Source organism: Vipera ursinii, assembly GCF_947247035.1.
Source record: "Vipera ursinii genome assembly, chromosome: Z".
In the NCBI taxonomy this organism is placed as follows: Eukaryota; Metazoa; Chordata; class Lepidosauria; order Squamata; family Viperidae; genus Vipera; species Vipera ursinii.
In genome coordinates, this window is record NC_139517.1 from 100584650 (window position 1) to 100598644 (window position 13995).

The following is a 13995-nucleotide window of genomic DNA, read 5'->3' on the forward strand; positions in this document are numbered from 1 at the left end:
AAATTTCCTGATCTGGAAGACAAGATCAGGGATCGAGTGGTGTTTGGACTGAGAGACCAGCAGTGCCGACAAAGGATCCTCGCAAAGCCACCGATGAATCTGCAGGAGGTTTTAGACGAGGTGATGGCTTACAAAGCAGCCAATGACTCTGACAAACACACACACCGCAATAGCAGCAGCTCAGGAGCAACCATACATCATGAGTGTGCTTCGAGCAGCGGAAGCGGTGACCTGGACGGAGAGGCAGAGGTAGATGTGGTACAGCACAGACCCGGGAAGCATCCACCATGGCGGGACAATGAAAGGGGCCAGCGGAGACAATCATCAGCCACAAAGAGCACAGCATGCAGCTGCGGATGCAAGGAACTGAGGGGAGCCAACACATCCAACCAGAAATGTGCCAGCTGTGGAGGAAACCATCTGCGTGTGACCTGCCAGTTCAGATCCGTAAAGTGTCATTCCTGTGGCAAGACGGGGCACATTGCAGCCGTCTGCCGGAATTGGAGCAGAGACAGCCTGAACAAATTACAAGCTATGGCATCGGAGCTTGAAGGTACTGTTTTCCCTCGGCACAAACCCCGGCATGATCCCTCAGTCCCTGGAAAGATCAGACAGACTGTGTCTCACACGGAAGTCCATCAGCTGCTCAAACCAAAAATAACAATACAGGTCCATCTGCAAGGGGTACCTTGCACGATGGAGCTGGACTCCAGCTCTGCAGTCTCAATAATCTCCTATGAGACATTTAAAAGAATTTGCGATCGGAGCAGGCAGAGGGTTCCTTTAAAGCCCACCAGTTTACAGCTGTCAGATTTTCAACACACCCTTATTAAAATCAGGGGAAAGGCCACAGTGTCTGTGGGGTTTAAGGACTTCCAGGGTCCCTTAGAGATTTTGGTGACTGATGGATGGAGAACTAGTTTAGTAGGGCTGGATTGGTTTGATGCCCTGGGCATTTGGTTGGGGGGAGTGAATAGCATCCAGCACAAACGTCTTGAATCCGTTTGTAATAAATGTGCAGATGTATTCGATGACAGGGTGGGGAAGTACACGGGACCTCCCATTAAATTTAAACTAAACCCGAATGTCCCACCGGTTCGTATCAAGCCCCGAAGAGTCCCATTCGCCCTCAAACATAAGACTGAGAGCAAACTGGACAAACTGGTGGAGCAGGGAGTGTTAGAACCAGTGGATGGGGGAGACTGGGAAAGTCCAATTGTGACTCTGTTAAAGGCAAATAGAGAAATTAGAATATGTGCTGATTATAAGGCTATGGTAAACCGAGCCTTAAATCCACATGCTTACCCAGTTCCGTCAGTCCGGCAAGTTCTCGCCGCTGTCCAAGGTGGCATGCTCTTTGCAAAACTTGATTTGGCGCAAGTGTATCAGCAGCTGTCAGTGAATAAGGAAGCAGCTGATGCTCAAACAATAGTGACACATAGAGGAGCTTTCTGAGTTAACCGGTTACAGTTTGATATCTCAGTAGCTCCTGGGATTTTTCAGGAAGTGATGGAGAGGACTCTGAAGGGCATTCCTGGTGTATGTCCCTATTTTGACGATGTCCTCATCGCTGGGGAATCTGAGGAAATCTTGGCTGATAGGCTGCAAGCTGTCTTAAGCAGATTTCGCTCTGCTGGGCTTAAATTTTAAAAAAGTAAATTCAGCATTGGTGTGGCATCCACTGAGTTCTTAGGGTTCAGGATTGATGCCAAGGGTATTCACCCCACTGACTCTAAGGTGAAAGCAATTAAGTTGGCTCCAACCCCAATAAATAAGGCTGAATTGCAAGCTTTTCTGGGGTTACTTAATTTCTATCACGTGTTTTTACCACACAAAGCAGCAATTGCAGAACCTTTACACAGGCTGTTAGATAAGAAAACTCCATGGATCTGGACCAAGGTCCACGAACAGAGTTTTACAAATCTTAAACAACTGTTATCTAGTGATTCTACCATCACACATTTTAAAGAAAATAAGCCTATCTGCATCGCGTGTGATGCATCCCCTTATGGGGTGGGCGCTGTATTAAGTCATATAGAGGAAAATGGGGAACAAAGGCCTATTGCATATTACTTCCGAACTCTGTCCAAAGCAGAAAGGAATTATGCACAAATTGACAAGGAAGCACTGGCAATTGTGTCAGGAGTAAAAAAATTCCATGATTACCTGTATGGCAGGGAGTTCACCATTTTTACTGATCACAAACCATTGTTTGGGGCAGTCTTTGGTGGGAAATTCGGACAATGGGATTGGTTCCAAGTATACCTGGCTAGGTATATAAGAGGGGCAGTTGCCCCTTTGTTTGCCAAGTCTGTGCTACATAAATAAAGGAAGTTACGCTGAACCCTGTTGTCCTGTGCCGTCCATCTTGGCCATGTGGTCCTGAGCCCACGATCTAACAGTTAGTATATCTAAATTGTATCTAACAGTTAGTATATCTAAATTTAGTATATCTAAAAATAAAATAAATAAATAAATTACTGACTACTGGAGAGACCAAACTGGCCTACAAGAAAAACCAAATGAAGAACAGAAAAGAGATATGGGAAGTGAAAGTATTGTTTGGCTAGTACACACACACACACACACACACACACACACACACAAACTATCAGGGAAAGCACATAAGTAAAAGACCCAGCAATGGCTAAGAGCAGCAAAGTTTAAGAAAGAGACAGAGGGGCTAATTCTGACTGGACAAGATCAAGCATTAAGAACAAATGCATACAAAGCCAGAATTGAAAAGACAACAACAGACAGCAGGTACTGCTTCTTCAAAGAAGCTAAAGAAACAGTGGACCACCTAGTTAGCTGCTACAAGATCTCACAGACTGACTACGAACAACGGTGTGACAAATTAGCAACAATAGAACTTTGGAAGATCCGAAAGAAATATCATTTGACTATAAGCAAGAACTGGTAAGAGCATAAAACAGATAAAATAATAGATAATGAAGAATTTATGGGACTTAGAATTCATACAGACAAGGACCTGTCACATAACATCCCAAACTGAACAATTGTTGATATGAAAGACAACAAAGTCTGGATGGTGGATAAGGCAGAAGTAAAAGAGAAGAGAAAGAACTGGGGGAAAAATTACAAAGTATAAATACCTATAAATAAAAGTAGAATGACTGTGACAAAATAAAGCAAAGGTAGTACCAATAGCAATAGATATACTGAGTGCGATCTCAGAACATCTGGAGCACCACTGGAACACCATTTGCACTGGCAAAATCACCATCAGTCAGTTGCAAAAAGCAGCTTTACTTGAAGCATCTTACATCCTGCAATGATACCTTTAATACCAACAACATCTGCCTATCCCAGATGTCATTGGGAAGGAACTCAATAGATGGACAAAAGTGCCAAACATTTGAATTATTTGAAGGTCTTCCTGATTTTGTCTAATTTTCCCAACAGATTATACCCTAATCCCCAGGTAGAGCATGTCACCTGGAAGGACCCAGAAGACACTCATTTTAGCCATGTACCTGCCCTTTGGAACAGCATTCCCTGAAGATTAGATTGGCCCCAACCCTGGTGTCTTTTTATAAGACCTAATAACTTATGGGGTCCATGGTTATGTTAATTGCTGTTGGTTTTTGTACCTTGGTTACTAATTGTGTTTATAAGGTTTTAATATGAGTGGTTTTGCTTATTTGTTTCTACATAAATGTTTACTATTGTTAGCTGTCTAATATCATGAACTTAGACCAGACATGTCAAACACAAGGCCCGGGGGGCGGATCCGGCCCGCGAAATGGTTTCATGCGGCCCGCATCCTGGAAACAGTGAGGAAACGGCCCCCACTGCCTTGGCCCTGGCCCAGAGACCCTCAGATCTGCCCCACTCCTGCCCAGGCCCCCATATAGGCACCCTTGATGCGAACGATGTAGAGCTGGCCATGCCCATCCAGTAGGCCATACGCACTCTAGCTACGCCCACCCAGTAGGCCATGCCCACCCAGGCCATACCCACCCGGCCCCCTGAGGGCAACCGCAATGCTGATGCAGCCCTCACTGAAATTGAGTTTGACACCCCTGACTTAGACAGATAAATGGTAAATAAATGAACAAATGAATTTCATCAGAAACAGTTTTTGTGGTAGACTTTGGATGCCATACTCCTCAAATTATACTGGTAATACCTAATATCATCCCATCCTTAGAGGGCTTTCTTTTGGTCTCCCAACATTCAGTTAGAATAGAGGGAATCAATGGGAAGAGGCACTTCAGTTATGGTTCTTCGATTATCTTTTAATGTGATCTATATTATACAGCATGCTATTCTGTCAACTTTAGCATCTTAAAGTAATTTCTATCTTGTTCAATCTCTGTTAGTTGCTTTGGGAGATTATTATCTGACAGACTGTAATAAACTTTCTAAATTAACCTATGGTTGGGTTAAAAATATCTATTCAACATACTTACTTGACTGATGAAAGCTGAAACACATAACTCGCATATAGCTTTTGTTAGATTTTGTATAAAGATTATAAATATTGGATTGAATAGATGTAAAAGTGAGAACATGACAGTTAACATGGTTCCAATTTATTTTTTCAACACCAAGAAAATTGTTCTATTGATGTAATAGTATTGTCCGATTAAATAATGCAATGATGACAAACGTTCCTGCTTCTGCCTTTGAAAAGCAAACTGATATTGAACTGTAAAAGTCTTCATGTGTTCTTTTAGATGTACAATGGCATTTCATACTTGGGTCATTAAGTGTCTCATAGAAGAGCAGAATACTTTATGAAAAGAACAGATAAATATATTTCTAAATGCCTCATGCAATAACCCAGAGAAAGAGAAATATTTCATGCCATCAGTAGACTTCCTTATTTATATTACCACAGCAAATTGGAATAATAAAGTGATATTGGAAATGTAATAAATGCAAGATCACCTAAACTTTCCAAAGCTGTACACCTTTGTCATTTTAGTCTTGAAACAGTGAAGAAACAACTTTCAGTCTTAACAAAATACAGAAGATACAGAAGGATCTGGACAGACTCGAACACTGGGCACTATCTAACAAAATGAAATTCAATGGTGAAAAAAGTAAGGTTCTACATTTAGGCAGGAAAAATCAAATGCACAGGTATAGTATAGGTGGTACCTTGCTCAATAGTAGTAACTGTGAGAGGGATCTCGGAGTCTTAGTAGACAATCACTTAAATATGAGCCAGCAGTGTGCTGCAGCTGCCAAAAAAGCCAACACAGTGCTAGGCTGCATTAACAGAGGGATAGAATCAAGATCAAGTGAAGTACTAATACCACTTTACAATGCTTTGGTAAGGCCACACCTGGAATACTGCATCCAGTTTTGGTCACCACGATGTAAAAAAGATGTCGAGACTCTAGAAAGGGTACAGAGAAGAGCAACCAAGATGATCAGGGGGCTGGAGGCTAAAACATATAGGGAACGGTTGCTGGAATTGGGGGTGTGTAGATTAATGAAGAGAAGGGTGAGGGGTGACATGATAGCAGTGTTCCAATATCTCAGGGGCTGCTACAAAGAAGAGGGAGTCAAGCTATTCTCCAAAGCACCTGAAAGCAGGACAAGAAGCAACGGATGGAAACTAGTCAAGGAGAGAAGCAACCTAGAACTAAGGAGAAACTTCCTGACAGTTAGAACAATTAACCAGTGAAACAACCTGCCTCCAGAGGTGGTGAATGCTCCAACACTGGAGGTTTTTAAGAAGAGACTGGACAGCCATTTGTCTGAAATGGTATAGGGTTTCCTGCCTGAGCAGGGGGTTGGATTAGATGACCTCCAAGGTCCCTTCCAACTTTATATTATTATTATTATTATTATTATTATTATTATTATTATTATTATTATTATTATTATTATTATTATTATTATTATAAAAGGTTGTAATTAAAATATACTATATCCAAAGAAGAAGAAATAACATGATACAAAAATGTATCTGCTGCACATATTGCACTCAGAAGTATAAAGATTTATATAGAAATTTATCAAGATATGGATAAAAGGAAAAAGTATGTTGCACTTTAATAGGACAGCTCTATGCATACTTACTTGGAAGTAATCCTTACTTTATTCAGTGGGATTTCTTTTTAATAGTACATGTCTAAGAATTTGATTGTATCAAATACTAGATCCATTCAGCAAAATATCTTTCCTTTTTAAAAAGTTATTTCTATTTCAACAGAGAAAGATATTGGTCAGTTAAAACATTCACATATGAATCTACTTATTAAAGCGGTGCAAAATATTTGAATAGGGCAGTTGGGAGGGTAAACCCAGGCAGCGAAGCCCAGTGCTGCAAAAGGCAAAAAAAGCACAAAAGTCAAAGGCTTCATTTGTGCCCCTGTGCTCCATATATCATTCACATGCTAGGCACAGCCCTACTATTTACATCTTTTAATTGAATAAGTTCTGCAGATTGAAGTAGAATGAAAGTAATTGGCAATTCCTGATGCATAACCTGATTTACATGGTTTTTGCTCAATGTAAAATCATAATATGATTTGATTTTGGTTTAGTCCTGCATGATGAGTGAATCCACCCCTTATTGTTGGAGACATATAAAAAACAACTTGCTATGGTTTGTTCAATGAACCATGTTTGAAAAATAATCCATTCTTCAATATTGGTGTCCTAGGTATTTAACAGTGCTTGACTGATTTTATGTGGACTTAAAAGTTAAAGGGAGATTACCAGGAAATTCCAGATGTATAGACAAGGGCAATCTGATCAGAGCTGCAAAAATCCAATTGGTAGCTGTCCTGTAAACAAGATTGGAAGATTTAAAAAGTATCCCAGAAGGCAATTAACTGATACCAAGAAAATTTCATGCATACAAAAATTGAGTCACCAAAAGTCACTGACTTAGATTATTTGGGTTTTATACGTCAAAAAAGCCTATTTCATTTCTCCAGCTTAACATAAAAACATTTCCAATAGTGTTCTTTTTGTTATTGTTGTTTTAATGTATCCCTGAATCATAACGAACAGCATTATCCAACTTTTCTTTGATTATCTATCTTTGTCAGAAACCGGGCAAATTATCCAGAATCCTGGGAGTACTTATAAATCGCTCTTCTGCCTACTCATACTTTAAATCAGGGGTGTCAACTGCCGGCCCAGGGGCTGGATGCGTCATCAGGAAGCCACGCCCACCCCATTGCTGGCAATGGCAAAAAAGCTCTGATACATTGCGTGATATCATGTGACGTCGCGAGTTTGACATGTCTGCTTTAAATAATATTACTTTAGTTTATGGGAATACACACAATTCCACAACTTTATATGAACGAAGATAAAATATGCATACTCAAAATTAGCTGATATGTGAACTAACTGTGGTTACATAGTAGTTACATTTATTTGCATCACTATGTAAAACATTGTCCTGAAATTGGATGTGCTACAGGAATGTGAAAGAGTTAGATTAGATAAGCATTACTTGGTATTGAGAACACTGGAAATTTATAATAAAATGGATGGGATATTGCTGTAAAGAAATGTAGTTGTGCTATTGAAATGGGGGCAGGGAATTGTTCCCTTTTTTTTCTTTCCAACATTAATTTAACAACATAATCAAAGAATACAATAGCAACAATCTCTACTAACAAGGATATAATGATAACCACCTTTTAATGACTGTATCTTACTATTGTCATTAAAAGGAGAGATAAGGAATTACAGAAAACTCTTACACCAGATAACAGGGGTGGGGTGGGGTATGTGAATGAAGTGTTTCACACAGTTTTTCTATGTATGATTTTATGATATGGTAGAAGATCTCTCAGGGAATCAAGGCAAGCAATCACTCAAAGTTGCATTGAGTCCTACCTGTGGTCAACTCCATAGATACATGTCCCTGAGATTAAGAGCATTGTACATTTCTTGGCAACTCCAAACTCCTTGATCAAACAAACAAAATAAAAAAGTGTTTTTATTGTATTGTCCTGATATAATTTACAAATATTAACAGATTTTTTTTAATACAGAGGATGGCTCCAAGTTTCCCCACTACTGTAAGTTATGCCAATCCTACTTTAGAGTCTATGGAATATTCAGCGATACGCCAGAAAATAATAGATTCACAGTTCAAGTGCTATGAAAGGATGAACAGAGCACCTCCTTACAAGAAAAAAGGTAAAGAAACAAATAAGAGAAAGAAAAAAACATTTTAAAATTATTGTTTAAAGCAGTGCTGGATTTGGATGGCTGAAAATCCAAAAAAAACCAACCGACCATGAACATAATTATAAACAGAAAAAAATCTCTTTATAATTAGACTGAAAATCTCACAAAATTTTATAAATAGTGAAAGTGTCAAGGATAATATTAGATTATGTATAATATTTCTTTAAGCAGAAGGTTATTCATTTTGAATGTGTTTTGAATACCTTCTGCAGGGCAATATTTCTTTACAACTAATTTGGTGTTCAGATTTCTAGGCCTTTTTTTCCCCGTGTTGAAAATATTTTTTGTATTGTCTTATATTTAGATTTGAATTATCACAAGATTTCATAGACAAAACAAATACAAGTAGCCCTCAACTTACAACAGTTCATTTAGTGACTATTCAAAATTACAATGGCACTGAAAAAAGTGACTTATGACCATTTTTCACATTTGTAATCATTGCAGCATCCCCATGGTGACATGATCAGAATTCAGGTGCTTAACAACTGACTCGTATATATGACAGTTGCAGAGTCCCAGAGTCATGTGATCATTTTTTGCAACCTTCTGACAAGCAAAGTCAATGGAGAAACCAGAGTCACTTAACAATCATGTTAGTAACTTAACAATTACAGTGATTCACTTAACTGTAGCAAGAAAGGTCATAAAATGGCGTAAAACTCATTTAACAATTGTCTTGCTTAGCAACAGATTTTTTACTCAATTGTGGTTGTAAATCAAGGACTATCTGTACTATTATTATACTCATCATTTGAATGTAGACAAAACAGTATTAGGTCTTTAATTCAAAGCTTCTTCCTAGTAATTTTTGTTCTTATATTTCTTTCCTAGTTATCTCTTAATTATTCACAGTTTCATCTCTCTGTGGCTATGACATACCAAGCATACAAGTACCTAACTATATTTTAGTCTAACATGTACAGACCCAACCATATCATTTTAATGAATATAGAAAATGATCTCTACTGAATATACTATACTTAGCTATGGATGGATATATCATATGAATAAAACCTGCTTTATTTAATTGATGACTTCATTTCATTATTTAGACATAAATATATTTTGCTTTGTTCTATCAAAGAAAAAAAGGAAATAAAGAATAGGTTCTGATAATTAATTAATTCCTACCCTCAGTAGGGAATTTATACCAATTAAGGAAAAAAAATACATTTGTGCTGAATCCAGGGAGATCCTTTGTACCGTTATCTCTGGAGTAGAATGAAGCAGCTCATCTAGCTGAATGTTTAAGTTAAGTGGTTTTTAAAGTGCTAGCTTTTAAAAAGAGAGATGCTACTTGGTTCATGCTGAATAAAAGAGGCAGAACCATCAAAGAGATTAATGAATACTACATATAAATAACTGTAAGAAAATATTTGACTCCAAGGAAAGTCATTCTTTGAATATATATATTACTTTATCAAGAGCTATTCTTTGTTTTGGTTTTCACTTTTCAAAAAAGCCATTCTTGAGCTTTGCTGGAGGATTCTGCTGTGAAAGCAGACAGTCCTGAATATTGTCCTGAATATTCATTGATTTCTGAAAATTAGCAAGCAGGGTAAAGAGAACAGAGGCAGAGAGATCATCCAACATACAGCTTGTATACAGTTTTCAGTTCGGTAATGCCATACATCTGTGGAGGAGAAACTTAGTATAATTAGCCATAAATGTAATTTGCTTGGCTTTGATATAGACTAGGGGTGTCAAACTGCCGGCCCACGGGCCAGATGCATCATGGTAAAACCACACCCACCCCACTGCCAGCAATGGGGAAAAAAGGTGTGATACGTTGTGACACGTCACATGATGTTGCGAGTTTGACACCCCAATATAGACCAAGGCAATACAAGTGGAAATACTTTTAAAGAGAATATACTAAATCTGTGTTTCAATAGAACCTACTACAGGTAATCCTCACCGTATGACCACAATTAAGCCCAAAATTTATGTTGCTAAGTGAGAAATTTGTTTAAACAGTTTCACCCCATTTTATGATTTTTCTTCCACATTTGTTAATATGGAAGTTGTTAAATTAATAACATGGTTGTTAAGTGAATCTGGCTTTCACATTGACTTTGCTTGTCAGAAGGTCACAAAAAGTGATCATATGACCCCAGGACATTGCAGCCAGTTGTCAAGCATCTAAAAGCAAATCACATAACATGGGGATGCTACAGTGGTCATAAGTGTGAAAAATGGTCATAGGTCACTTTTTTAGTGCCATTGTAACTTCAAATGGTCACTAAATGAACTGTTGTAAGTCAAGAACTATCTGTACTCAATCAATAATCATTCAACACCTCATTAATTCTTAAATCTATTCTTGTTTTGCCACATGTAGTTTTATTATGTAGCTTATTTTCATAGCAGTTAGACTTTACATTTCTTCTGACAAGATTAAATTTGACTTGCATATAGAAAAGTTGGTAGAATTATGCTGCAATGCAGTCATTTTTCTTTTTTTGACAAACATTAATTTTTCACAGTGAAGCACATAAAATTCTGCATCACTCTGCCAATATCTGAATATCTTAAAAGTTCTTTTTTTCTCATGTTTGGGAATGCACATTTATTTTTACCATTTTTATATAATTAGAGCATATTGTGGTATGAAATATCTAGAGGCAAGCAGTCTAGGAAACTTGGTTGTGAGATATTAATTTCAACATCATCTTTAAGATTGAGTAGATCTAAAACACTTAATACTGCTATTGCCGCTAAAGTCCTCACAACAAAAGCTTAAAAGGTAAAGGTTCCCCTGCACATGTGTGCTAGTCGTTTTCAATTCTAGGGGCCATTGCTCATCTTCGTTTCAAAGCCAAAGAGCCAGCGCTTGTCCGAGGACATCTCCGTGGTCATGTGGCCGGCATGGCTAGATGCCAAAGGCACATGGAATGCTGTTACCTTCCCACCGGAGTGGTCCCTATTTTTCTACTTGCGTTTTTACATGCTTTCGAACTGCTAGGTTGGCAGAAGCTGGGACGAGTAACAGGCGCTCACTCTGTTACGCGGCACTCAGGATTCGACCTGCCAAACTGCCGACCTTCTGATTGACAAGCTCAGCGTCCTAACCCACTGAGAACCACCGCATCCCACAACAAAAGCTTACTTTTATATAATATTTTTGAGAAGCTTTGTAATTTGAATTTCATTCTCCTAAGGCAGGAATATTAAATACCTAATAATAAATATTAGAGAATTATTCTTGATATACTGTTTTAAGCAAGGTACTCTACAAATATCTATAAAAGAGTTTGTCAATTTTTCTCCTTGGGTAGAACATATGCAAAAGAAATCCACTGCATCATGATGCACCATTTGTTCTCATCCCCTGTCATTTAACTTGACTGCATGCCATTCAAAGCCTTAAAATTGTGGCACATATAGCAGGGGTCTCTTTTAGCTCTTAAAAAAATGCTACCTTCATTTCATTTAGCAAAGATATCATTGCTAAATGAAAAAATATATTATTGGTAAGGTTACATAATACAGAACTGAAAAGATATATGCGATAAAAAGGAAAAAAAGATTATTTTAATGAGGCAACAAATAATTGGGGATAACAAATAAGCAGATTGAAAGTACATATTGTGCAGAAATAAAATTAGTTTTTATCCTCTTTTCAAAAATAACCCCAATGTGTAGGTGGAAGAGAGTGTTTTATTTCCCCTGGGTGAAAAACTTTCAGTAGTGTATTGAAAAATACAAATGTTGTTCATTTCATAGAATGACAAATCTTTTCAAAATTAAAAACTAAGCCTCCTACATAACTGGCTGTGCTGTCTTTCAGAAATATATTTTGGTTGCATTTTTGTTCTTTTGTTAATCTTTTCCATTAATTCCATGATAGGGTTCTTTTATCCATTACAAAGTCTGGAAGAAAATGTGCTATATCTAAAAAAAAATAGGATTTTTCTGATGGAGTCCTGCAGTCAATATTTATCAGAAGAAAAACTGAACATTTTAACTTTTGTGCTTCTAAGAAAAGAACTTCCACCCACACTGAAACACTTAGACCTCCCATCTTGAGGAAAGTACACCTGGGAGCTATTTTCAAACTGCCCAACAAATCAGTGTTGTTGTGGTTTTCTTTTTAGGCAGCAACTCCAAGGGCGGCCAAGTACTTTACATTTATTTAACAATTTTTACCACATGCCTTGGGTTCTAATATAATTTAGCCCCTGAACCTTCAAGATAACTTTCCCATTTCATTGATTTATTATCAGGTTTAAGTAACATAATTATACTGTCAGATCCAAATTTTGGTGGCTCTGACACTCAAGAGCAGACATGTCAAACACAAGGCCCGGGGGCCGGATCCGGCCCGCGAAGTGGTTTCATGTGGCCCGTGAAGCCATCCTGGAAACAGTGAGGGAACGGCCCCCACTGCCTTGGTCTTGGCCCAGAGACCCTCCTTCTGCCAGAGACCCTCAGATCTGTCCCACTCCTGCCCAGGCCCCCATAGGCACCCTTGATGCGAACGATGTAGAGCTGGCCACGCCCACCCAGTAGGCCACACCCACTCTAGCCATGCCCATCCAGTAGGCCACGCCCACCCAGCCCCTTGAGGGCAACCACAATGCTGATGCAGCCCTCAATGAAATTGAGTTTGACACCCCTGCTCAAGAGTACCATCCTGCCTAAGTAATCCTATCCCCTTATAGTCACTCTCCCCATTTAAATTCTGATAGATCTCATTTAATTTACTCTATTATCATGGATTGATGGGATGTAATGTGAAGTAATTAATAATTAATAATAACAATATTATCCACCTCGGGTGACAGAACTTAGTGAACGTGGCAGCTTTCAAAAACTAAGTCAAGTTGAACCAAATTAGAAATTAGATAATACAATATCTTGGGATGGAAGGTCATTCTGCAAAATTGAAAAAAAATATCTCAGAAGACAGCGGGAAATCAGTTCTGTATTCTTGCCAAGAAAATTACAGATGTAGTCACTAGGAGTCAAGTTCAACTCAAAGGAGTCTTTGCCTTTTAGTGCAAAAACAACAATGCTAGGAGTTTTTGTGAACATGATAGACATTACTCTGAGTTTAGGAAATGAGGCCAATGTATTTCCCCCCAAACTATCAACCTATATTTCTTTCAAATTTCTAGGATTATACTGTAACCGGACCTGGGATGGATGGCTGTGTTGGGATGATACACCAGCTGGAGAATATGCTGACAAGAATTGTCCCAATTATTTTCAAGACTTTGATCCAACAGGTATAATATCTTTGTTACTTTCAACCAATCGGTGGAATATGGAAACGAAAATATAATTTTTATCAACGTTAAAGTACAGTTGATTTGCATTTACATGTCCATAACTAGTTATTGTACATATGCTGGAGAGGTTATCTTTTGTGAATTTTTCTGATTTCTCCAAGCTTTTGATACAAATTCTCTCATTTAAAAAATACATGCATTAGCAGGTCAGTAGAGAAAATTACTTGCAAATACTCCTATGTAGGACAAAATGCACAGAACAGAATGTGTACAGATGAACTGTAATCCAATCTGTAAACAGAAAAATAACCTGTTTTTTTAAAAATGCAAATACTACAATAGTGAAATCAAGTAGTAATTCCTGTTTAAAATGCCAATATTACAGTAGTAAAATCAAAAAGTCTTCCTGTTTAAAATTAAAATGAGCAGGTTAAATAGCTTTTATTTATATCATTACTGAGTTCTATTCACACCTACTCTGAATGTTCAGGATGTTTTGCTTTAAATCCTTTTGCTGTTTGTCATATTGACTCTGCAATCCATAAAATAGCATTATTTTTTA

At 38.0% G+C, this 13995-nt stretch overlaps 1 protein-coding gene across 1 annotated transcript in view; it reads left to right on the top strand.

The window, feature by feature from the left end:
- The window catches only part of CALCR (calcitonin receptor), a 107897-nt gene that overhangs the window by 16865 nt on the left and 77037 nt on the right, over window positions 1-13995 (top strand). The window contains exons 3-4 of the mRNA XM_083379401.1: window positions 7998-8145; window positions 13320-13430. Coding sequence (XP_083235527.1) covers window positions 7998-8145; window positions 13320-13430 — 259 coding nt within the window. The remainder of the gene's footprint in view (window positions 1-7997; window positions 8146-13319; window positions 13431-13995) is intronic.